This window comes from Tinamus guttatus, unplaced genomic scaffold (assembly GCF_059628265.1).
Source record: "Tinamus guttatus ecotype Peru unplaced genomic scaffold, ASM5962826v1 Tinamus_guttatus_pri_ptg000247l, whole genome shotgun sequence".
Lineage (NCBI taxonomy): Eukaryota > Metazoa > Chordata > Aves > Tinamiformes > Tinamidae > Tinamus > Tinamus guttatus.
In genome coordinates, this window is record NW_028288781.1 from 3,321,769 (window position 1) to 3,344,717 (window position 22,949).

General features: G+C 42.1%; 1 protein-coding gene across 3 annotated transcripts in view; it reads right to left on the bottom strand.

The window, feature by feature from the left end:
* INPP4B (inositol polyphosphate-4-phosphatase type II B) overlaps nt 1-22,949 on the bottom strand; it is a 233,931-nt gene that overhangs the window by 100,236 nt on the left and 110,746 nt on the right. For all 3 annotated transcript variants that reach the window (XM_088526537.1, XM_088526538.1, XM_088526535.1), the window contains exons 8-9: nt 9,926-9,976; nt 6,665-6,744 (exon numbers count right to left, since the gene is read on the bottom strand). In XM_088526537.1, the coding sequence (XP_088382663.1) occupies nt 6,665-6,744; nt 9,926-9,976 (131 nt within the window). The remainder of the gene's footprint in view (nt 1-6,664; nt 6,745-9,925; nt 9,977-22,949) is intronic.

The window sequence follows — 22,949 nt, forward strand, 5'->3', positions numbered from 1 at the left end:
ATCAGTTTACTTAATGAAAAAGGAAGGGAAAAAGGCGGCATTATCAGATTTGACTTTATATCCAGAAATATTGGATGAAGAAAGTGGGCACAATCCCCCCCTTACGCCCCTCCGCCTGAGGCACGAAGGGAGGTGAGTAGTAGTGATCAAAGGAGGGAGGGAGGGGAAGACAGGCGCCCAGCATTTGGGACTCGATCGCACCAAAGGGGAAGTGAGGGAGATGTGTCAAGCACCTCTCAAGCTTTCCCAGTTAGAGCAATTGGAACAACAGGGCCTCAGGGACAGCGTACGTATCAATACTGGCCATTCTCTTCTAGTGACTTGTGTAATTGGAAAAGTCAAAACCCCTCTTTTTCCGAGAAGCCGGGGGCGTTGATTGATTTATTAGAATCCATCTTGTTTACATATAATCTTACCTGGGATGACTGTCAGCAGCTTTTAAAAGTACTGTTTACGACTGAAGAGCGTGAGAGGATCCTGACCGAGGCACAAAAGTTGGTGCTGGGAGACGACGGGAGACCCACTGGGCAACCGAATCTTATCGATGAGGGATTTCCATTGATAAGACCACCGTGGGATTTTGAACAACCTGAAGGTAGGGAGCGTCTCCAAATATACCGGCAAACGTTAATGGCAGGGTTGCGGGCGGCGGCGGGTGACTTAACTAAAGTAATTGCTGTCAGGCAGGAAGCCGAAGAAAGCCCTGCTGCTTTCTTAGAAAGGATATTAGAGGCGTTTAGACAATTCACTCCTTTAGATCCTATGAAGGATGAGAATCGGGCAGCTGTCATCTTGGCATTTGTAAATCAAGCTGCCCCAGATATAAGAAAGAAATTGCAAAAGATTGATAGGTTGGGGGAGCAAACTTTACAGGATCTTTTAAAAGTAGCAGAAAAGGTGTATAACAACAGGGAGACTCCAGAAGAAAAACAGGAAAGAGTGAGAAGGGAAGATCGGGAATATCAGGCAAAAGAAAATCGGAGAAATCAAAGGGAGATGGCTAGGATATTTTTTGAAGCTGGAGAAAAATCAGGGAGGTGAAGAAGGGGACCACCACCCCCCAGAGGAGTTGGGGCACGGTTAGGAAGGGATCAATGTGCAATTTGCAAAAAGAAAGGACATTGGAAAAATGAGTGTTCGGAAAAAGGAGAAAAGGGGTCACCTAGCTTACTGGTAGCAAACGAAGATAGCGACTGAAGGGGCCGGGACTCGGAACCCTTCCCCGAGTCTTAGATAGAATTAGAAATGGAAGGGAAAAGTGTAAAATTTCTAGTAGATACAGGGGCTGAATACTCAGTAATAAATAAAGCAGCGGGGAAACTATCGACAAGGAAAACTCGAGTACAAGGGGTAAATGGGAGTAAGGGGTATCGGTGGACATCAGAAAGGAAAGTAGATGTAGCTAATAGACAGATCATGCACTCTTTCTTGTATATACCGGAGAGTCCGGTACCCTTAATGGGCCAGGATCTCTTAACTAAATTAGGGGTAAGGTTATATTTTGAGGATGATGGAATAAAAATCAATGACCGGGAAGGACGACCGATACAGGTCCTGACCGTTAGATTAGAGGATGAATATAGACTGTATAAAGAGAGGAAGGAAGAAATTGGACCAGAAACTCAAAAATGGATGAGGGAAATCCCAGAAGTATGGGCAGAGAATTCGGGAGTAGGAAGAGTTAAAAGTAAAATTCCTCTGGTCATGGAATTGAAACCAGGAGCTCACCCGATTAGGGCTAAACAGTACCCAATGACCCCTGAAGCTCGACAAGGAATAGCAAAGCATATTAAAAGGCTACTGAAAGCTGGCATTCTGCGTAAATGCAAATCTCTGTGGTATACTCCTCTATTGCCAGTAAAGAAGCCCGGAGGAGATTTCAGGCCAGTTCAAGATTTGAGAAAAGTTAACAAAAGAGTGGAGGATGTGCATCCTACAGTCCCGAATCCATATACTCTGTTAAGTACAATGCCACCAGATATGGGATGGTATACGGTTTTAGACTTAAAGGATGCATTTTTACCACCCCCCTGACGGAACAGAGCCAGGAAATGTTTGCTTTTGAATGGGAAGATCCCGAGAGCGGATACAAGGGTCAGTTAACTTGGACCCGATTACAACAAGGGTTCAAAAATTCACCGACTTTATTTAATGAAATACTGCAGGAAGATTTGAGTGAATTCAGGAGAGGTGGATGATCTGCTGCTAGCGGCAAGAACGAAAAAGGAAGTGCGAGGAAGGTACGAGGAAGTTGTTGCAAGACCGAGTAAGTGCTAAGAAAGCTCAGCTATGTAATCCGGAAGTAACATATCTGGGATATAAGATACGAGATGGTAGGAGATGGCTAACTGATGCCATGAAAGGGACTGTCGTTCGGATTCAGGAACCCAAATCTCCAAGAGAGGTTCGAGGATTTTTGGGGACGGTGGGATACTGCCGTTTGTGGATACCTGGGTTTGCAGAAAAAGCAAAACCTCTGTATGAGGCGAGTCGAGAGAAGCGGACTGGCAGTGGACAGAAACTATGAGAAAATCTTTTGAGGAACTGAGATTAACCCTGCTAGAGGCCCCTGCACTTGCACTCCCGGACCCAGATATGTGAGCGAAAATGCGGGAGTTGCCAAGGGAGTGTTAATGCAGAATCAAGGCCCTTGGAAAAGGAGAGTGGCGTCCAGTTGCCGCAGGGTGGCCCTCATGACTTAGAATTATTGCAGCCGTGGCGTTAATGGTTAAGGATGCAGACAAACTCACGTTTGGGCAAAAGCTGTATGTAACGGCTCCTCATTACGCAGAGGCATTACTCAAACAGCCGCCTGAAAGATGGATAACAAATGCTAGGCTGACTCATTATCAAGCCTTGCTTTTAAACCCAGGAAGAACTATGTATACATCCCCAATGACTTTGAATCCAGCCACTCTCCTGCCTAACCCAGAGTATGAAATACCTATGCATAATTGTCAGGAGGTGTTAGCTGAAACTACAACAGTGTGGGAAGATTTGAAGGATGAGCCAATGCAAGGAAGAAAAGTGTGGTTTACAGATGGAAGTAGCTTGGTCGACCAAGGAAAAAGAAGGGCGGGAGCTGCAGTGGTAAATCAGAACGGAGAAATAGTTTGGAGCCAGCGTTTACCAGACGGCACTTCGGCTCAAAGAGTGGAACTGAAGAACAAAGTGCTGGAGAAGGAGATTACGATACAGGAGGAAGAATGTTAATTCCCAAGCGGATGGGACAGAGAATGGCACAGCAGTTGCATAGTACCACACATTTGGGGGAAAGAAAAATGGGACTGTTAATAGAAAAGTTCGGACTGAGATTCCAAGATCAGAAGAAAATATTAAGAGAGATAATAGAAGGGTGTCAAGCGTGTCAGGAAATGAAACCATCAAGGGTCAGAAAGGTACATGAAGGTATAAGGAAAAAAAAAAAAAAAAAAAAAAAAGGTGGTGAACCTGGAAGGCATTGGGAAGTAGATTTTACGGAAATAAAACCAGGTAAATATGGGTATAGAGATTTATTGGTATTAGTAGACACATTCTTGTGGTGGGTGGAGGCCTTCCCCACTAAGCGAGAGACAGCCCAGGTGCTAGCGGTCCCATATATGCAAACGGGACATTCTGTGGGACAAATGGGACAGTCAACGGGTTACAACAACGATTCCCTGCGTGCGGGATTACCCTTAGGAGCATATGGGGGGGATCCATCAGGACAGGTACATAAGAGTACAGATTTACTATGGAATAATGATACCGCTAAGGCCTTGCCAGATGGAGTGTTTTTAATTTGTGGGAATAGAGCGTGGCAGGGAATACCTAAGAATGCCTATGGGGGACCGTGTTATTTAGGGCAACTGGCAATGATAGCCCCGTTGTTAACTATGAAGCAGGAACAAAGAAGGCAAAAGCGTTCCCTTGGTTTAACACTGGAATGTAATGATAATGTACAATTAATATCTGTAGCTGCGCGGGTCGCCTTAGCTATCTTTGTACCAGGAGCTGCAGCAGGAAATGCATTAAGGGAACTTTCGAAGTTGGCCTGTTGGAGTGAGAAGCAAGCAAATGTGACAACCGAGGTATTGGAACAACTGCTGCTCGATCAGAACAGCCTGCGACATGCATTCAACAACAATTGCGCTGGCTCAAGGAACACACTCAGAAGATAACATGGGAAGAAGGACTGATGGACGGATGGCTAAAGTCATTGTTTGGGGAACTACCTGGAGGGATATCAGGACTGATAAAAGAAGGATTGCGCATATTTGTGATTCTGTTATTACTGTTACTGTGTATCTGTATAATATGGAAATGTGTAATGGGGTTAATGGAAAAAGCTACAAACCGAGTTAATTCTATGCATATAATGTTCACGCGACAAACTCAGAAGGATCGAGAAAGGATTCTCTGATATTAGCAAAAGAAAAAGGGGGGAATGTAGGGATTAAATAGTTAATGTGGAGTGTACTAATGGGGATTAAATAGTTAATGTAGAGTGTACTAATAAGCTAGTCAATACTTAGTCTCAAAATGCAAGGACTCTTGATAACTGGCATGGCAGATGGCTCTGCATGGAGGGGTTGCCTATCTACAAGGACGACTCCTGAAAAATGGCAAGTCAGGAGGTTCCGCATGGAGGGGCTGCCTGTCCAGATGTCCTGGTTAGCAATAAAATACAGATAACATTAACATGAAAGTAGAACAGAGAAACGGGAGGGGGGAACATTTTGGGGGTGAAAACGGTATAAAAGAGGGACAACCGAAGTAGTCGGGGTCCGTGGTGTGACCCTTGCGTGGGAAAGCCCGGACCCCAGCTAGCTGGTAATACTTATTATCTTTCTCCTATTATTAAAAGCACAAAATATCGATGGTGTTTGCCTCTTTCTCTGTCGATTCGAAAACCGGACCTAACAAAAGGAGCAGCTGAAAATCATAGGCACATCCTGGAAAACATCCGTGCAAACTATATCAACAAGAATTAAACAGAATAGCCTGCTCTGGCGATGCCCTTACTATATCCTCCTAAAAAGTACTATTAAAATAAGCAACTGGAAGAAAACAAGTTTAGAAGATCCAACTGCTTTGCTTAAACTGCCACCGAAGGATGAATAATTTCTTCTGCATTTGATGCTGAATACCCAAAATCAGAAAACAAGTCCTACATATAAAAGGTTAGGAATTTATTTTTCAAGAACAGGAGGACAGATCAACCCACTCAAGATTATCATTTCATGTGGCCACAAATTCATGTGAATTGGTTTAACACCCGACCTTTAGTATTAGCTGCACAAACAAAACACACAGTACAAAAATATTAATGAAAAGTAAATCTGTAAAGGCTCAGGGTTTCAACACAGACTAACCTGGCAAGCTGTCATTCATTGCTTACTAGTTTTGGTTTATAAATTGGATGACTAAGATAAAGTTGAGTCATTTCTAAACTTCCCAAATCCTGCCATTCTGTCATATTATTATGACATGTGTCAGAGGCACCTTTTCAGATCAACGTTTCAATATGCTAGTCTCAGAGGCAGGCAAAGTTCCTGCCATAAAGAAACTGAAATGATTTAAAATTCTGTAAGAACAGAATTTCTCTTACTACTACTGAGCTAATACTTGGTTATCTAACCAAACATTTCCTTAGAGAAACATCAGTTCCCATTTTATAAAAACCTGCTTTGTTAGAGAACGAAATTATTCACTATTTATTTTCTGTGGTTGGATGAAATAAAAATCAAGGTATTTTGTTGCACTGTACACTATGCACATCATGCAATTCCGGTTCTTGTAATATGAAGGCGCATGCTACAGTAAAGCCAAAATGCTTTTAAAATTCTGTCTTCTAAAGAAAGCAGAAACACTATGACTTTGGGGAGCTGCTCCATGAAGTTTTTGTGTGTCATGCAGTAATGCTAAATACCCATTGTGCTTGCACAAATCAGCTCTAGGAAATGCGTGCACTGCAGCCCATCGCATTAATTCTGAAAATCAAAACCTAAGAGGTTTCTTCTTACCTTCAGAAGATTTTGATTCTTATCTTGATTCATCCTAAGCCATACAAGTCAGCATGAGCCATGGAAACTGAACTCTGCTTTATTGCATTGCTTTAACAAACACCTACTCAGCTCTCCCCTTGTTCTGCAATGCTGGACCCGACCCTCCTGCGCGGCTCTGTACTTGTGTCATTATGCAGAACCGCACAAAACCCCACACGTTTCAGCTGGATTGCACCTAACTAGGAGGTTGGCTGGGAGATTTCTAAGCGACCTGACATGAGAAGCCTTCGCTCATTCTGCCCACCATCTTCAAGAGCATCTAGAAGCTGAACTAGCAAGCTGTACAGTATTACTATTTAAATTCTTCCAACACCACCTGTCAAAAATTTGAGACACTCTTTCTAGAAGAAACTTCAAAGAATCTTCTCTAATTCAAGTTACTTGCAATTCTTCCATAGGGCATCATACGAAAGAAACTTCTAATACGACACAAGGCAAGCTCAAGCTTAAATAGCTGGTATTTCATTTCATCTTTTTGCATCAGAGAAACAGAAACACTCAAGAGTGGCATCCAATATATTTCAAGCAATTTGGAGTTTCAGACACAGTGAAACAGCAACCACCAAGTGCCAAAAATTATTCATTTGAAACAGTTCACATACATGAAAAAAACTTACCTCAAGGTTAGGGTCAACTGTTGCTCCTTTGACTTCACCAAGTCCCCCACTCTAAAAGTTGCACATCCCAGGAAGCTTCGCTATGAAACAAAGTGGAGAGAAAAGCCATCTCCATTAGTTTTTGAAGTTTTGAGTTTTTTTCAGTCCCATGCGTAGAAAGCTTTCTTAGGTAGCTAGCAAAATATTACATTGCAATATTCTGCTTTGACAGACTACCCTACAGAAAGTTTTTGTACATGTGACAATTACGAGTAATTTGTCAAACTTAAACAGCCTGACAAATAGTAGGCTGCAAAAGGTACAGCTGCAGGAAATTTTCATTTAGTATAAGCATTTGTATTTGGGGTCATCTTCTTTACTAAGTCATTTCTGTATTACAAGAAATGTTAAACCTTCAGTGTTTTACCAATGCTATTTGTGCCATAGTTATTCCCCAAGCCCTAAGACACTACCAGTTTTGTATTCCAAATAAGAATATACTTGCTTGAGGAAGTCTTTTTTTTTTTTAATGTTGAGCTCAGTACAAGTTAATAAAAATGTTATATTCTTCTAGATTACAGCACTGCTCGTTAAGCATTGTTCCTTTTTCTCTGTTGTAAGGTGAAACCCACTCACAGCCGTACAAATACTGAGAAATGTGCAAATCCAACTAGAATTGCAAAGTCTAAGTTAACCTCCAACAATATATCTTTTCCTTATATCAAAATCAGGTTCATGCATCTTCAAGAAGAGACTGCAAAGAGGAAAAACACATTCATCTTTTTGCTTTAGATCATTTTCCACCCAAGTCTATCCATACCCCTACCGCATATTGATGAAATCTCACTTGTTAACAATATTCTTCCTACCCTGAGAACAGTGGCAAAGAAGAAAGTCTGCAGTCATCTACACATTTATCTTTCAATGTATGACTTTCTGTGAGTCAATTACAATAAGCTGAAAAGATATATTTTAAAAAACACAAAAATGAGCGTTTAGCATACTTATTTCCCTGTGCTGTTGGAATGCTAATCAAAACAAAGTTCAATGATAAATTCTCTATATTGTTGGATGCCTTAATTCAAGAACCATAAAGTTTTTTTTTTACTCTGAATCACTGAAGAGTACATGCAGACAGCAAGCACTACCTTTGAGGAAAGGAAAGGAAACAGGGTCTATTGCTAGAGCATGAGCATCATGGCCTTCAGCAAAGGCTACCCAGCTATCAAATGCTGAGCTCTATACTATGATAGCTTTTTAGCCTATCAAACATATGGTTCAAGGCACAATCCAGGTTAGAGACCGTGGTTAGTTTTTGCTGCCAAAATGACACACGCGTTTACAACACCACCACCCAGCAGGACTCAGGCTATCATACAGCCTCACTAGAAAAAACAGGCAGATAGTCCATACTCTTATACACCAGCCTTGGTTTCACTAAGGCCATATTCTGACATAGCTAACATGTTAGCTACCTTGTTGCAAGATCACACCCCTCTAAGTCGTGAGAATACACTCTGCAGGACAACCTGTGTTCTAGTAGCCTTTACTCTGGTATTTCATGGCATTTCACTACTTGTATTTGCAACCTCACCTCCTCATTTGGAAAGGGGAAAGAGATATGTCAAGCAAAACTAACATCACTTGGTCCCTCAGGGCTCCCACTTGCACTAACAGAACTACAAATCAATTTAAGAGTACACCAAGAGGGGCAGTTCTTCACACTATGACTGTGGGCAGCAATAGCACCATCCTTTCACAGAGCAGCTTTGGTCACTGCACCCACTAACCACCTCTGAGCATTGGACCTGTTTCTCCAGTGTCACAAGATTAAAGTTATATAGTTTTATAGGTTTAAAGAAATAAACTTATTTGCCTGCTTCATATTCTGAAGCTTACTTGGAATAAGGTTGCATGTGTCTAACAATAATAGAACTAGAAATCATCTGCCAAATTTAACAAAATTGTGACTAATCCCACAGCCAAAATGAAGAGAGTTAAACTAATGTTAGAGGGATGTAAACTGGAATAGTGCCAGAGATTAGTTTTTCCTCAACTGATTCATATACAAGTACTCTAACCCTGGGGCTTGAGCTGGCAGCCTACAAACCCATCTAATTTGGCACATGAGATTCGGAGGCCTCAAAATTAGACTTTAACAGAACTGCTGGCGTAGTACTAATTACCAAGCAGATTTCTCTAATTTTGCTAGTGGAGTATTTCGGATTATAAATCTGAAGATGTGAGAGCCTTGAATTTTTTGATAAATAATCTTAACTAGCCAAAGAAAAGGTTCTTCAATAGCTAGACGAGAAGTTTGAAATACATTGATTATTTCGCTAAGATTTAACTTACTGCCAAGCTACAGATTTTTCAAACGCTGGAGCTGGAGTGCTGGAAACCATGCCAATGCCAAGGAAGTCCTAGTAATGCAGGAAAGTCACCACTTGGGATTAAAAATTTTAAGTCCAATTATTTTTCATGTTTGCAGTCACTGGGTCGGCTGCCCACCCAGGACTTTTTTTTTTTTTTTTTTGTAGCCACAATCAGGCCATGTAATGGCAGGTCACTGCGCCTTTAGATCCATCAAAGTGATTCTTCTACTTCAAAAAGAACCTCTATCTGCAAACTACAGAAGCTCCAGTTCCAAAGTCTTCGGTATTTTCCCACATTTTGACCTCTGACTCAGAAGCAACCTATAGAGTTGTTGAAACTCAGAGAACTCAGAATTCAGCAGCCCAAGTGTAGCCTGGAGGCTTTGATACCATCCTAGGAGGACCAACCTTTCCCACCTCTAGAAGGCATCCATATTAATCTGGGAGGTGCTACCCTTTCCAGAAACAACATCCCAATTCCTATACAACCCAATTTTAATACCTATACAGGAAAACACGGGTCTTTGATATACCCCACCATAATTTCTTCATCAGAACCCACTCAGAACTGCACGTGAATCCCTGAAAGCAGGCCAGGCACAGCAAGGCAATGTGATCCCAATCCCAATTTTGGGCATGCCAGTAGCAGCAAGTCTCAATGGCTGGGACTGCCTTGGGATAATCTTAGTTGAAAAGAAAGAATTTTCAAGAACTAAGTTGATAGGATGCTATCCATCACTGAAACTATTACTCCTGCCATGATTCTTTATTCATTTAACACAGCTCCAGCTATTAAGGAAAATGCCTGTCAGCTCCTGACTGTTTAGCAGTTGGGCAAATTGCCATTTCTCTTTGTTGGGTGTCTGTATCTGCTGAGGAGGTGAAATTAATGAAATGAATTGCTTACCCCAACATCTGCTCTCGGCTCCTTATGATCAGGTAGGACACTGGTGCGGACCTGAGAGGGAAAGAAAAAAAAAAAAAAAAAGGCAAGAAAACATATCACACTGTGCTTTCCAGTTCCAATAAGAGAAGTAATCGTGCACTTTTTCCATGATACTTTGCACAATTCAGAACTGATTTTGAAGTGATAACATAATAAAAAACTGTTAATCATTTGCAAGTTCAACATCTTCTGGCTTCTGCGGAGAAGAAATGGAGTTTTTCTCCTCTGGAGCTGTTCTCTGGAACCAACATTGTCAATAAAGTAATCATACTAGTGAAGAGTCATCTTAAGCAAAAGAGGATTATGCTGTAAAATTACCTATACGCATCTCTTCTGTCAAACTGTTTTAAAAAGATATCTTTAGTTAAATTGGGTTTAGTTAAGCAGGTTGCATATATAAATACTTATATTCATGGTCACTACAGAAATACACAGCTAAATGCTTGGCCATTCAACTTACTCCCATGTAAACTTTTAGCATAAAAGACATATTTAAAAGTAAGGATGCCTCCAGTAAGTGCTTGTCTTTGTGGGCTGATCTACAATAGATATCCTGATCTCAGTCCTAGTGATGTAGCACCCCGTCTCCTCCCACCACCTCCTGAACAAGCATCTTGGGGTGATGGATACTTACAGATGTTCCAAGAAGGAAAGGCCCCTGTATTCTCCCATACTTGGGGGTTCCAGATGTCCCTGCACTTTCTGTAGGTGGAAATGCCTTACGCACCAACTCCCTCCATGTCACAAATAAAAGCAAAGGACATTTTAGTTTCCTCTTATGATTATGTCCTCAAATACTGTGTAGGTTTTTGTTTGTGTTTAGTTTGTTTTCACATAATTTTGTGACATGTTGACTGAGAATACACTGTCAGTTGAACAGTAGAAATGATATTGAAAAGCTTAAGAAAAGCTCTGTAACACCCCTCTAACATCATCTGCCTCAGCCAAGACAGCCGGAGGGTCAGCTCGCTGGTCAAAGGACGCCCGCTTCAGCACCCCAAGGGAGGCATCTCCCGAGTCCTCCCCTCTGCCTGCTTACTTAGCCTAAGCAAGAGATTCACATTTAGAGGGAGGTTTCCCAAGGATGAATTCAGGCCTGATTTTGAAGACACTCAAACTCACTTTGCAGCAAATCTTTCAGGGCCCGCTTTGTCCCATGCCCTCAACTCTCAGTCCTTACATTCCAGATAGAACTTACTCTACATACACACAAAAACCCTTTTCTTAAAAAGGAAAGTTGAATTCCTGATTTTTTTTTTAATCCAAAAGATGAGAGGCTGTTAGAGGGAGTCTCCCAAAAAACCCTCACACTTTCACCTAGGCATTTCCCTTCTGCCTTTCCAGAGGAAGAGCAATTCACCCTGCCATGCTCCCCAAAATCCTGAAGACAGTAAATAAATGCCATAATTTAATGAAAGTCTGTGTACTTCAGCAATCTGTGGGAAACTTTATTTAGATGCAATTTTATTTCCATTTTTCCCCCACTACTGTACCATTAGGAACTCTGAGGCATCCAGCTTTTTCCAGAAAATGAGCACTAAATTCTCAAAACAAAAACTGTAATTTAAAATTTCCATGCACTGTTACAACCCAACTGAGCTATTGCTGTAAATAGTTCAAGTCGCAACTGGAAACGCATCACTGAGGTTTCCTTCCTGGTGATATTTGTATTACCCTTCCGGGGACCGGGAAGGAAGGGGAAACAAGCTCACAGCCCACACGCACGCAGGGACACACGCTGAACAGAGCCCTCGTTACGGTGCTTCACCCAGGTGCAGTCTTGTCCCTCTTGCACTGTGTTTGGGAACCCAAACAATGTCTTTAAGCTGCCAGGACACTGCGATCATGTGAGTGCCCTTATGATGTGTGCACATGGGCTCGTGCATGCACAACTGCAAAGACAGCTTACAAGTCAAACCAAACAAACCAGCTCCAGGCTCAAACCACAGAGCAAAAAAGAAAAAAGGAACAGCAAATAAAAAACATTTTGAAGAGGAGATCTTTTCCCAGTACATTACTGATTAAACAAGCAGCTGTACTGTTCCAAGTCCTTGTCCTAAGCCATCATCTCCCTAATGTCCCCAACAGTATCCTAAAACTACAAAATCTAAAATGCAAACAAAAAAAGCTAAGTTTCATCTCAAACATCTATTGCAGTCTTAAATTTCCACTTTCCTCATTATTTACTCATTTTTTGTCAATAAGATGTAGACATTTGAATCATGAGTTTATTCAGGACTGGGGTGACACTGAACTTCCCTGGAAAAAAACATATCTCAAAAGGTCCAACTCTGATGTAAGAGATGTATGAAGAGACCAAAAAGAGGAGGCTAGTACGGCTTGAAAACTAGGCCACGTGCCAAATACTTGCAATGAGTATTCATTCCCATGGGCTGGCATTTCTGAAGTAGTGTAACTATTTCATATACATTACTGTCTGTAGCAGCAGAGCCCTTCAGAGCCAGGCAGCAACTATATTTCTTCATAATCATTCAGTCACAGAAGCTGGAGCCTCCTGCACATGTGCTCCACACCAGCCAAAACTGCTCAAACGGGGACTTAGTTTCTGCAGCTATATTGACCAGCTTTTATAGGACAGCTCCCATGCCAGTACACATCACAAATTTATTTTTAAAAGAAGATATTGATGAAACACAGCACATTTACCAAGTATTGCCCTTCATCAAATAGATTAGCAATTTGCTAGACATTCAATTGACAAAATGTAGAAAGGAAAGGAAAGAACTCAGTCTTTATCAGATACCTGTTTAGGTGATGGAGAACATGATGCTATGACAATTATTTTCCCAACCTTTTGCATAATTATTCCTAAGTGCACATTTAAACTAAAAAAACTAAATGCTTCTCAGTAGGCAATTCTACATATCCAATACAACTACAGTGCCAGAGGACTAACTAATATTAACACTGGACCAATTTGAAAACAAGGGAAAGTTAATATTATCAACCAGGCTGCAATGCTGTGGTTCATCTTCCTTACAATTTGTATTTCCAAATTAATTGCCTGGTCCCATATTAAAATTTCTGAAGTTTATTTACCTGAAAGGGCTGAGTTCAAGGCCAGGAGTACCTGCATACGGTTGGATACTTTTTATAGGTAGTGACTAATGGATTAGATCCTAGCTCTCTTGCTGAAACATTCAAGTTCTTACCTCTAAGAGGCATCACAAACTGCCCTCATTCGTACCTTGTAGCTCTATAGGATCTCATATATGTGCCCTTATATTCTTCCTAGAGACATGTAGGTGTAGATGTACCTTATCTGCCACACACGGCTCAAGATAAGCATTAGGAGACAGGCCTGAGCAAAGGCTGAGTTCAGCAGGATTTAACTGCTTATGTAGGTGCCCGCTGAGGGGTAGGGACAAGAAAAAAGCAGAAGTTCAGGTATTTGGTCACGAACTCATTTTTTCTTTACCACTAGGGTGTAGGATCACACCCGCCCTCACAAAATGCCAAGTCGTACACATCCACGTGGGATGTGGGACGCTGAGTAACAAAGATCCACACACTATGAGAGCTTTGAGATGAGCTACAGACAATCAGATCCTCCAAGGAATTTGCTAGACATGGCGGAGCTGTCAGAGCTCGCAGGGTGCCCACGACACGGGTACCCACAGCGCGGGGCGCCAGGAGCCCCCGCCGCAGGAGGGCTCCCCAGCTCGGCAGCGCGGCCAGGCTCGGAGCTCCAGCCGCCGGCCCCGTCGCTCTGCCCAGCACCGCTGAGGGCCGGCTGTGCTCGAGACACAGGGCGAGCAAAGAAAAGGTCCTTCCTACCACGGCTGGCTTCCCCCAGCAAAGCTCTACGATCACATATACAGCTTCTTGCCCTGTGTGCCCTAAAACCGAAACACAGGAAAATCAAAGTCATGCACTTGAAGCACAGTTGTAACATCACTCTATCCAAGTCGTTTCCACAGCTATTTATGTGGTAAATCACTAAGGCTTGAAGACAAAGGCCCGAAGTTGATTTATCTCTTGCAGGCAATGTAAATATAAAAAAAACTTGTCAAACCCAGCCATATAAATCTAAATAATCTCAATGTTTGCAGTGGATGCAATGAAAAAATGGAAGAAAGGAAACTATTTATGTTATTAATGTACCACACAGCATAAGCACTAGGTTAAGCTATTTGAGACAATATTTTTTTCCACTGAAATACAAAGATCTGTCAACTATAGGAATATGTGAGAGATTACAAGTGACAAAGAAAAACGGTTTCTACGTGTTAGAGATAATTAACATTTGAGCCCTAACATCATTAAAAACAGACCTTCTTGTGCTGGAACCAATGTGCTCGTCTCTACGAGTTGGGGTACACATACTCTGCTGATACCAGCTCCTGTCGCTTTAATACTTTTAAGGAAAAAAGAGCCATGTAATTCTTTAGGGCTAACTGGGGGCAGCAGCAACGCAGACTTGTGCTGCAAAGCGCTTCCCTCGCAGGACGAAGCCCTGACTTGTGCTGCAAAGCGCTTCCCTCGCAGGACGAAGCCCTGACTTGTGCTGCAAAGCGCTTCCCTCGCAGGACGAAGCCCTCCCCCTCGCTCCGTGACCTGCCGTGAGCAGCAGGAGCCTCACGCTGGAACCGGGAGCGACGGCTCGGCCGCTGCAGCCGCGCGGGGCCACGTACTGGGGGCCGGCGCTGCCCGGCGGCTTTGCAGGCCGCCTGCTCCTGCCAGGCAGCTCGCCATAGCGCTGCCCACGGTTACAGTGACTGCGGCAGGGAAACGCCAACATCTTCTGCATCTCTCAGTCCTTTCGAGCAATGTAAGAAGCTCCTCACACAGTCTTACATGCGTACTAGCTAGACAATCCCTCAGATAAACTTGCAAATGCTGTATATAAATACTAAATACATCATTCAGGTAATCAGTCTATACAGACAGGCATTAAGTCCTATTACTTTCAGTGTGTCAGTTTGCCTTTTCCACCATGGTTTTGGCAAAGCAGCCCATGCAAGGCTTTTCCATCCATCGCATAGGGAGAAGAGCCTGCAAACCCCACAGAGCACACTTGCGATGCCAGCTCTTCCCTACTTGCTTTTGCTGCAAAATGAAACATCAGAAGGCAAATTCTAGCTCCTCTCAGCAAACTGGTGATGGAGCAAACTGGCTACTCATTTATATGGACCAGCCAACAGGGAGTTAGCTGCTCAAATCCAAATACCTCAGGCTTGTTATTACAACTCCACTGTCAGAAGGGCACTGAGACAGGATCCACAGCCCGAAAAAAAGCAGCACTCGGCCACTGCTGGGGCCGCCTAGACACAGTGAAGAATTACATCCTACGGAACACACGAGAACGATGGAGAAAATAAGACATGGAAAGGCACATGTAAGTTTTGATAGGCCTTAAACATTGCTTTAGCAAAACATGACTGACACGGCAATCTCATGGTCTGTTTATCCCAGTATTTGCCTCCTTGAAGCTGTGCGTTCTATCCCAAGGGCTCTTAAACTTGAATTTCAGTGAAATACACCCCATGCCCCAGAAGGAAATTATTCAGCATTGTTAACAAGGCCCAAGGCAGCTGGACAAAAAATATATATATATATATATATACTAATTTCCATACACAGCATCAGAAAACCTGTGCCAAGAAACTATTCTACAGGAGCCAAGGAAAGAAGTTGTGCTCTAGCCACTTATTCTGGGGGATGCCCAAGAGGATACAAGCCAAGAGTAGAGAGGTGCACATACAGATGCCTGATGGATAGCCAACAAGTTTGCATTGTGCCCAGAGGCTCACTTAAGTGTATAAGAGTCAGAGCATAAACCTTGCAGGACCAGTCAGGTAAGCTTGATAATAAGATACAATTGTTATAACACACTTCTGCATCAAAACTTGAGTAAAAACCTCACTGACTTTGGATACAAAACGAAGTGGAAAAGTCCATTTTTTTCTTTACTGAAAAAGAGAGTCTGGTTTTGCATATGCTAGAAATCTGCATGTCATAGTTGGCATCTGTTTATTTTTCAAAAAAAAAGTTATTCAGAAACTTTATTAAAATCAAAACTCTCACCATTGGCACTGAGGTGCAAATTACCTACACAACACAAAGCTGGTGTCTGTATTTTACAAAGGTATTCGCAATACTCTCAGCCCTCAAGGACTGCAACTTTGACTCAAGTCCTCTGTTGCTTCCCACAGCACTGCCTACCAGGGGCTTACGTCCCATATTCTGCACATATGACTTTCAGGTAGAAAGCTGAATGAATCAACCATCAACTCTCTGAGGGGGTAAAGGCAATGAATTGTCATTAGACTTCCCAAAAAGGAAAGAGAAAGAGCCTCTGAAGACTTAAAATGACTTAACCACTTCTGCCACATCCATGCCACCCTTGCGTAAGATGTGGCAGTAACACAGGACTGTAAGAACCACCGGAAGATTAATTTCAAAGACCTAATATGGTTTTATTAGGACACAACCTAATAAAACCTTTCACACATTTTTTGGACACTGCCTTAAGAGCATTTGAATTTCTACTCTTCTGACAGGAAGGCTCTTCCTGAAACGCTCCCTGAAGTAATTCAGCATCATTTTCCAATTTGCCTCCTAACATTTTTCATGGAGATTTCATATTCATTTTCTCCTTTAGCTCTTCCTCATTCTGGCCTCCTGATGCATTCATACTAAAGCAACTATATTCCTCACTCATGCAATATTTTATCTGGCTAATAAGCCAAACTTTTCCAATAAGCCCACATGGGCAAGAGGCTTTCCCTCCCCCAGATCATCCTACTTGCCCAAGGACCAACTCATTTCTTGAGCATGATTGATCAAATTGTTGACAGTTTTCCAGGGAAGACCTCATTTGATTTCCCTGGGAACCTTACTTCCCTCCTGCCCTACTGTGTTATGCCTGTTGCTCAGGCACACTTCGATCAACCTGTATCAACCTTCATCATCTCAATTGTTTCCAACATGCAAAGCCTTGACTCATCCAGGAGGTTTATGTAGGGCCCATGTATTAAGAACAAGTTCTTCAAGAGAGTCTCTACTTCCTATTACTCCTGACTCTGGGCTCCTCAGCCCAGCACCAACTGACAACAGTCCCCCTCACCCCCACCCGTAGGGGATCAGAAGGCTTCTTGACAAATCTAATTTCGTTCTAATGAGTGGAAGTTTAAAAAAAAAAAAAAAAAAAAAAAAAAAACACCACTCTTGTATGCAACTCTCTCATCAGATTAATCTCACTGGAAGGCATAAGTATGGATTAGACAGATGAAAGGGAGTAGATAATTTCATTTTAGACTTCCTGTGAGCTTCTGGCTTTCTTTTTATAGGATCCATACATTAATAGAAGTTCAATTTACCAAACCTACAGCCATACTTGCAAAGATAAAGGCACGTCCCAATCTGAACAATTACAGCACTGTCAGGCGAGAAAATGTGTGTACGTATGCTTCATCTACCTTTTTAATAGCCCACATGGGCTTTAGGGGAGCAAGGAGCTTTCTCGCAGGAATCTCAGTATGTTCCTGGGAACCCAAGACTACAGATACCAAAAAAAAAAAAAAAAAAAAAAGAAGGACACGGACATTGTACCAGTGTGTTTCTTCAAAAGAAAACACAGGATAAATCAGACTTTTTATACTGTTCAAGACTGGTTGTGAGACACACACAAGCATTTCTTTAAACAGTTTCACTGTTTCTTTTTTCAGTTATACTCATAATCACTTCCCTTAAAAAGGCATGTTTTCTAGCTCAAAAAACATTTTAAAGAAATATAGTTTCTCCTCATTCTTCCTTACTGTGCTTAATTTCTGTATTAAGATAAAACTTTTTCGCCTGCCCCCACTAAATTTTCTACCTTTTTTTTCAAGTAGAGCTGCAATAGCCTCTTCTATAAGCTTGAACTCCTGCCAGGCTCTTAGTTCAAGTGAAGAAGCGATAAGCACTCTCCTTCCAGACCTGTAAGTAAGGTCAGCAGAGTGACAGCCATATCTGACTGTGGTAAGCAATTAAATTCCCATTCTTGGAGTCACAAAGTGTGAATAAAGATGCTAGGTGAATATTTTAAAGTACTTGCTTGTATGCTTCGTCCAGCATTTACAAACTGACCATGCAAAAAGTCTGCGGCTTAGAGTGAACAAACATATTTCGATGTTTCTTCTACTTAAAAAACATTCCCTTGCCCACTCTCCCCAAACACACACACAAAAACTTACTCTGACACTGAAAAGGGGAAAATTTTCCAGGACTGTTGTAGTCACCTTCTATCAGCAAATAACTGGTTTCCATAAAACATTAGGAACACTATTCTTAGCTTGATGTTAAAGCTTGAAATTTGACCATACTTACATCAGTCAACAGGTTATAGAGTACATGATATTGGGAAGGAGTATGAGACTCAGTTTAATTGGGGTCTGGACCTACATGGACATGTTCATGGGTGCCCACAAGCTTGTATTTTAAATCATTATGAATTCTCAGACCAAGATAAATACTAGAAAATACCTTGACAGTGAGCAAGCAGCAAGAGTAGGGGGGAGAGAACACATTTCAACAGAAATGCTTTTCTGTCATGCAGATTAGATGACAGGGATTTTATTTCTGTCTAAATAAATCAAAGAAACAGATACATTCTGCCACAGATGATGGAAATCTGCATAGTTTTTAAAGGCTTCCTACAGATACAACAGCTTGAGAAGGATTTTGCAGACAAGCTGAAAGGCTCTATCTCATCCAGAGCACACAAGAAGAGTCACACATTTTCTTAAGTAGAGCCTAGGCAGCCAAGCAACTTCAATTAAGCAACTGTACAGCAATGCCACCAGCTACACACAGGCACAAGCAGTCTGGAGAGCACAGCAAATGGAGGCTCCAGGGTTGTTCATCTTCCCACTCTCCCAAGGACAGGGCAGCCTGCAGCTTTTCCTCACCGCTACCCTAAGACAGAGGAGATACCTTTTTCCCAGCCTGGGGAATAATGATTTATGAAAGAAAAGTCTTGTCATGCAATACAAGTTACATGAACAGCAATTACACACGTTTAAACGTGGTAATTTGGTTCAGCTTGAGGACAGGCTGAAATATACTGCACTGAATAGCAGATTATCCCATTCACTGCCATGATGGCAGTAGTTCTGTGAAATTAATGTTCAAAGGTTTCCCCTTCCACAACTCATACCTAAAAGTGAAACAGAAGAGATACGCAACACAGAAAACAGCTTATATGTATACCTAATAACCTGCATTCCTAGATCTTCTTCCATCTCATTCCATAAATCTGCACAATGATTGCAGGCCCTCTGCAGCCATTCCAATCACGCTGCAGCTGCCCGGGCTCAGCCAGCTTGGAGCTGGAGCCCCTGAAAGAACACATTAGGAGCAACACAAAAGGCACACATCCTTAGCTAACACACCTGGGAAGCATTTTACAGTGCAAACTCATTTAGCACAATTATCAAGGCTCATGGGCCTAGTTTTCCAACAGAACCCATGCAATCTGAAGCATTAGAAGACATATCCACATGAAGAGCACAATTTAATCCACAAGCGTACCACACAAACACAAAATACCAAAAAATTAAAACAAACAGAAAGAACACATACACCCCCCCACCCCAACACACACCACAGACCCTTCCCTCGCCCCTCAACCAAGCCACATTTACAGCTTCGACTTCTCACCCCACAGTTCACACCAGCCCAGGGGCTCATCTAGAGCAGCAACAGCAATAACTACAGGCTGTGGCTGGTATGCCAGATCTCCAGTTTCCCAGTTTGTTCACTGCCAGGAATCTGACACTGATATTTGCAGAAGTTTTTATTTCACATATTATGAGCTTTTAACGCTAATACATAGAACAACAGTAAAACATATTACCCATTTTCCTGTATAGGCATAAGAAACATGTAAAGAAATTGCATTTTTCAGGTATTGAAATTACCTTCTTTTGCAGTTTGATTTGAAATCCCAGCATTTGGACAACCTCTGAAAAGACCCACAGATGCTGGGGGCTATGCATACGGCTGCATCAGGACGACTTTTTGGTACATCAGCATATGTGCATGGTACATGCAAGCGATGGAGTGTCTCAGCCCTTTTAGTTTCATTTTTGTACTTAAAAATACTAGTGATTCACAATTAACATTTAATTAAACTTACTTCTCAAAGACAGTGTCAAGAAGTTACAGTTGGAAGTGCCAACATCACCATTAGCATCACTATTTCTGTGCCACAGCTCTCCTACTAGTCCTGCTGCAGTCCTAGCTAGACTGAAGAGCCTTTTATAATCATGCACTTCAGCCTACAAGTGCCTACACTCAAGAGACCTCCTGCCAGTACTACAGCTCCCACCACAGCCAAATAAAACTCCAGGAAAAAAAATAAATAAAAAAAGCCTGGCAGCCTCGTTTTTCCTCTGCTAAAAACAGCTCTTTGAAATGACAGAATAATTCATGTTTTTAACCTTTTGGTATTCTACCATGTCACAGAAGCTAAAATATCTCAAGAGCATAGCTGTTATTCAGCTATTACTCTTGTTTTGTTTCATCTGAGAAATAAAGACAGCACCATTTCACTAAGCTGTTCTTTCAAAGAAAAATCCACCGATTGACCATCATTTCACTCGCCAGGCTTTCTTGGCCAAGACAAGCAACGCTGCCTGACAGACATCAGTGAAGAGAAGCATTTCCGTGAGCACAGGCTGGGCATCTTTCCAGCAGGGCCTCTATACAGCAGAGCAATAACTGAAGACAGTCCAGTTATACAGTTTAATGCTATGAAAGGCATTTTTTTTCCCTCTTTTTTTCCTGCTCTAACTTTCCTACTTCCTCCACTGAAACCAAGAGGCTCCAACACATCCTTTACAGAACTGCACTCCTGGCAAGCCACAGAACATCTGGCAAAACTATTCCTCCTGCAGGCAGGGCAGGGCTCAGAATGGCCCTGTGCCCCAGAGCCTCCAAAGCAGATGTGCTGGCTTAAAGAAAAAAAAAAAAAAAAAAAAGGAAAAAGAAATCAGTAATCAAAACGTTTTGACTTATGGCAACCATTGTACAGGCACAGAGTTAATGCTATAAAGAAGAGTCCCCTTTGGTTTTCTAAACTTGACACATATGTAGTCTTTTACTATTAGAGCTGTTATGAATTGTGTCTGTAGAGCTTCCAAACCAAAATGATGCAAGTCCAGAAAAAGGCTTTCTTCAGCTTTCTTTTAGTAGTAGCCACAGCACGTGGCCAAGCACATTCCAGAATTTTATATTCCGGAATTTAGGACAAGTTTGCATATAAATCTCTTTATACAAATATCTAATTGCTGGAACTACCCAGTATACTCAACTTTCCTGGAACACACACACAGACCAGTGTGTTCATGATTGTTCTGTAGTACAGTCCTGACTTTCCTGCTTTTGCTTGTAGAGAATGAGTCCTGTTTCTCTGCATGCACAACAAACATTTTCTCACAAACGGCTTTGTGTTCCTGCCAATCACAGGAATTCCTGCAGAGTGCCTTTGGAGACACCCACATTTCAAGTTGGAAGAAAAAAAAAAAAAAAGAATAAAAGTCTTCTCTAGACATTTGTATATTAAAGTGATAACAGCATAAGAGTCAAAACAGGATACAGTAAATAATGCAAAGTAAAGTCCCTGTTGGGAAATTGGCAACGAAGTAGGACAACATAAAATATTTCAGCAGAGATTACATACTAACATTAAAACTCAAAGGTAGCTATTATATATAGCTTTTTCAAGTTATACTCATCTTTTCTGCAGCTATCAAATAGCAATACATTACTTAGTGCAACCAAGGATTACCGAGTCCAGAAGCCAAAGCAGGGCTCCTGACACCAGCTCTCTGGGACACATTCCTGTTCACTGCGAGCAGGGAAAGGGCTCTGGACTGAATATCGGTGAAAGAAAACTTCTGCGTTTGCTACCTCTACTAGTATGAGTAAGAAAAACAAACACTGCACAGTCCTAGAGTGATTTCAGTTGCTGAGTTTCTATGTTCTAATTCTTCCTCAGTCCTGGTCTCCAGCGTACACGTGGGAATGCTGGGGGAAATCCCTAGCGTCCTCCACATCCACCAGGACACTGTGAGCCGAGATGTGCCTAGCTACTGAGGGGGAATTCAGCAACAGAGAAGAGTAGCCCTCTCGGAGGCCGAGGCTTTTACAGGACACTTTACTCATTTCCACAGCCATCACTGCTCAAGACAGGGTCTCCTCTAGGCACAGAGGCAGCGGAGGGAAGTAAGCCCAGCTCGACACAAACAGGTCATCTCACAGGGATCAAAACTCAACTCTGATGCCCCTTGTAGCATCCTGACCCAGGAAAGACCCAGCAAGGTTTAATTATTTCTTCATTTAGAAGACAGACTACTAATACCGAGGGGCTCCCAGCAGTATTTAAAAGCAGGGCTGGAGTTCAATCATGAGCAAAGGGCTCGGGCTGCAGCTTCTGAAGCGTTGCAGACTTGAGGCAAGAACTATGTTTATAAGCAACCAAACAAGCCATTTGTACATTAAAGCCTCCCACCTGTCCTAAGCTTCTCAGCATTGTGCTGTTTAAACTGCTAATGACTATTAAAATCCAGAAATTTGTTTGTTATAGATAACAGAGTTTCCTTGCAATCCAGTATTGTTAGAAAATGAAAGTGGCCATGCAAGATGCAGGACAACTGCCATTTCTTACAGCAGCTTCTGCTGGCTAAAGAGGGCATTTAAGCATACCATATCCCATGCCATTTCTCTGTAAAATACTTGGGCCTTCTCCCCCTCCCCACCGTTTTCCTGAGGTCAAAACGCCGCTGCAACCAACTACTACAAAGTGGCCTTTTGCATCTTTAGTTCAAGTATCAGGCTTCATTATCTCACACACAGATCCTAGCCGTGTACACAGCTGCATTTAATCTTATGCCCTGGGAGCAATTCCATGAAAATCAAAGCCTCTATAGAACAGAAATAAAATATTTGTGACTTGCCTCTGATAACACAGTAACCCTGT